Source organism: Echinops telfairi, unplaced genomic scaffold (genome assembly GCF_000313985.2).
Source record: "Echinops telfairi isolate 266 unplaced genomic scaffold, ASM31398v2 ScPeMD7_7;HRSCAF=31, whole genome shotgun sequence".
Lineage (NCBI taxonomy): Eukaryota > Metazoa > Chordata > Mammalia > Afrosoricida > Tenrecidae > Echinops > Echinops telfairi.
In genome coordinates, this window is record NW_022103904.1 from 17669955 (window position 1) to 17673553 (window position 3599).

General features: G+C 37.7%; 1 protein-coding gene across 1 annotated transcript in view; it reads left to right on the forward strand.

Moving 5' to 3' along the window:
* Positions 1-3599, forward strand: part of SUN3 (Sad1 and UNC84 domain containing 3) — a 50416-nt gene extending 46817 nt beyond the window's left edge. The window contains exon 12 of the mRNA XM_013006001.2: positions 3480-3599. Within this exon, the coding sequence (XP_012861455.2) occupies positions 3480-3599 (120 nt within the window). The remainder of the gene's footprint in view (positions 1-3479) is intronic.

Sequence of the window (3599 nt, forward strand, 5' to 3'; positions counted from 1 at the left end):
AGGGCAAGACATGACAAAATAATAATTTATAAATTATCAAGGGCTCATGAGGGAGTGGGGAGCAGGGAGGGAGGGGAAAAATGAGGACCTAATGCTGGGGGCTTAAGTGGAGAGGAAATGTTTTGAGAATGATGAGGGCAATGAATGTACAAATGTGTTTTACACAATTGATGTATGTATGTATTGTGATAAGAGTTGTATGAGCCCCTAATAAAATGATTTTTTTAAAAAGAAAAGGTAAAAATAATATAAAAATAAAAAAAAGAATTGCTTATCTGAACTCAGAGGAAGATAATAACTAAGTAACACTAGGTGCTAGATACTTAGCTCCAATTAAGATTTTTATGCAAAAGACAACCAAGTAAGAAAAGAGCCTTATGTCAAATTCCTCCTCATCTGCTATCACATCACTTTATATATTCAATTTTTCAGTCCATAACTATATCCTCCCTTTGATATAAATATTTGATAGTCACAGTCTTAGGGTGGGTTCTCTAGAGAAGCAAAATAAGTGAAGATTATAAACAGGGGAGCTTTAAAATGTTGGCAAAAAAAAAAGATTTGATTACAATCTAATAGTTTTTTTCCCCACAAAAAAATTTAAGGCCTTTTGTCTAGAGAAAGATTTATCTCACAGAAATGGCTCAAACCATTGTAGAGATTGGTGAGTTCCAAGTCTGAGGGGTTAGACAGCAGGTCACAGGTTTCTCCTACCTCACATAGAAGCTATAGAGGCTAATAAATCCCAAGATGGACAGGCAATATGGTAGGCTATCTGCTTAGGACCCAAGAAGCACAGGTCAAATGTGAGCCAAATGCACAATCTAGAGCGAGCAAAAAAAAAAAAAAAAGAAAGCTTTGCCAAGCATCCATATAAATTCAATATATGAGGGAGTACCCCCCTAAAAATTGAATTTTCCCTCAAAGCTTATTTGGAAACATTTTTCAAACATCTGTTTGGATGGCTGACAGCACCTCTTCCATTTTTTTTCCTTCACTTCTTCCATGTCGTCAAATCGCTATCCTTTCATGCCTCTCTTCATTCACAAAAACAAAAAACGTCACATGGAGTGAGGTCAGGTGAGTAAGGTGCATGGGGCAAGAGAGGCATGCTGTTTTTTGCCAAAAAGTGGCGCACTGAGATGGGTGTGTTAGCAGGCACATTGTCGTGGTGGCAAAACCAGTCCCGTCTGCCACAAATCAGGCCTCCTTTATCGCACACTGTTATTCAATCTTCTCAGAACCTGTAAATAGAAAGCTTGTTTAACAGTCTGACCTGGTGGAACCACATCCAAATACACTATCACCCTCACATTAAAAAACAACAACAACCACATGATTATCATCTTGATCTTTGATTTCACTTGACAAGCTTTTGGGGGGCAAGGTGATGAAGGTGTCTTCCGCTGGCTTGATAGATGCTTGCTCTCAGGGTCGTGAGAATAGCACTGTATCTCATCACCAATAATGACCTTGGAGAAAAAGTCTGTGTTGCTTCTGTGCTGTTCTTCCAAAGCACAGCATGTTTCCACTCAATGTTATTGTTCCTGGTCAGTTAGAACCTCAGGCACAAATTTTACAGTGATCCTTCTCACTCCCAAATCTTTTGTTAAAATTCACTGAGACAAGCTTCAAGATAGTTTAGATAACTTCCCCATCTCTCCAATGGTCCATCTCCTGTCTTCCAGCAGTAGTGCATGAATTTTGTTGACATTTTATTCATTCAAGAAGTTGAAGGAAATCCAAAGCAAGGTTTGTCATCAATTGATATTTCACCTTTTTTGAAATGAGAAAAAACACTTGTACACTTGAGTTTTCCCCATAGCGTTGTCCTTGTAAACTGTGTTCAACATCACAACAGTTTCTGTGGCAATTTCCCTGAGCAGGAAACAAAATTTCACAGCCACATGCTGTTCTCTTAAATCGGCCATCGCCAAAAGTGAAGTTCGAGTGAAACTGCTTTCACAAAAAAATTCACTGTGACCAGAGAGACCTTTCCCAGGCAACACCACTGGGTGCACTAACTCAGAGAAAGTTACTGGATGCTTGCCTAGCAGGAAAAATGTATACTACGAAAGCTCCACCTAACGGAGCATTTTTCCATTTGTTTTTGTTTTGTTTTATTTGGGGGGGGGTACCCCCTTATAGGCCACAGCATCATCAAGGAACCTCCTTTTTAACTGACTGGTTATACATAGTATGTCTAACCACGAGAGATGACACAGCTACTCCCAAAGCAGAGGATAATGGCCCAGTCAAGTTAAAGCACAACGTAGCCATCATAGTCAGTATTCCATCTTCCTTGGTTAAAGGAAGTAAAAATGATAGTGTAATATAAAATTGTTAGAGGCAAAGAGAAACTCAGAAAAAGATAATAAGTATTTAAACTAGAAATATGAGAAAAACTTCTTTTCCCAGTCAAATGGAGAATTCCAATTAACTTATAAACCTCTAAAGTTCAATAACTGGTGTAAAATAATTTTATTATTTCTCATTTGCATAGGAAGTATCTGAGGTATAGAATGCATTTTATATCATGTAAAAATAAGAATTCAGTGGACCTTTGTGGCCATCTATAAGAAAATCCAAACCATAAAAAACATGTGTTGTAAATGAATGTACTTACAGAGTTTCTAATTGGAGTATATATTTTTTGATATGCAATGGTCATATAGGTTTTCTATTTGACTTCAGCGATGTGTTTTCTCTCTACTTCTCTTTCTCGCACACACAAAAATTCTGTCCATCTCCTCATCCCTGGCTTACCCAGCAAAGCAACTATGGGTTCCGATGGCTGCACGGATGAGGGACTTGGATATCCAGATAGCTATATTACCTTCCTCCCCTCTATTTATTTTTGTCCTGTCCTATATTTGTTTTGGACTCTTTACTTCCAGTAATTTTTTCTCATCCACTAATGAAGTATTTCAATGTATTTGTGCTGGAAAGAAACAAGTTTTCATTCCCTTTATCCCCAACATTCACTGGGATTCCTTGAGATAGTGTCTCAGTTGCTTAGCTAGTATAACAAAATATCACAAACTGGGTGGCTTTAAAAAACAGAAACATACTTTCTCACAGTTTTAGAGGTTAGAAGTTCAAATTTGGGTCTCACTTAAGCCAATTCTTTCTGGGGTCTTTAAGAGATGAAGTATTCCATGCCTCTCTCCTAGTTTCTAGTGGATGTTGGCAATCTTTGGTGTTCCTTTGCTACTTACTCTATCTTCCTTCATGTGTGTTACTGTTTCCATGTCTGCTCTTCTGGGTTGTAAGATATGCAGGATAGATTAGGTTTAAGAACTACTCAACTCCAGTATGGTTTGTTAACTGGTAACATCGACAAAGGAAAATGCTGTTTCCCCAAACAAAGTTGCATTCCATTGCACAGGGATTTTAACTCAATTATCTTTTCAGAGTGCACAATTCAATCTAAAAGATTTTTTTTCAAGGCATTTAATTGATCTTTTCTTGATTTTCAGCATGAAGCTTCTGAATCTTTGTTATGTGTGAAACTGAAAATCCTCAGCAACTGGGGGCACCCAAACTACACTTGTTTATATAGATTCAGGGTTCATGGAAACCCAGTTAATCAGATCTAA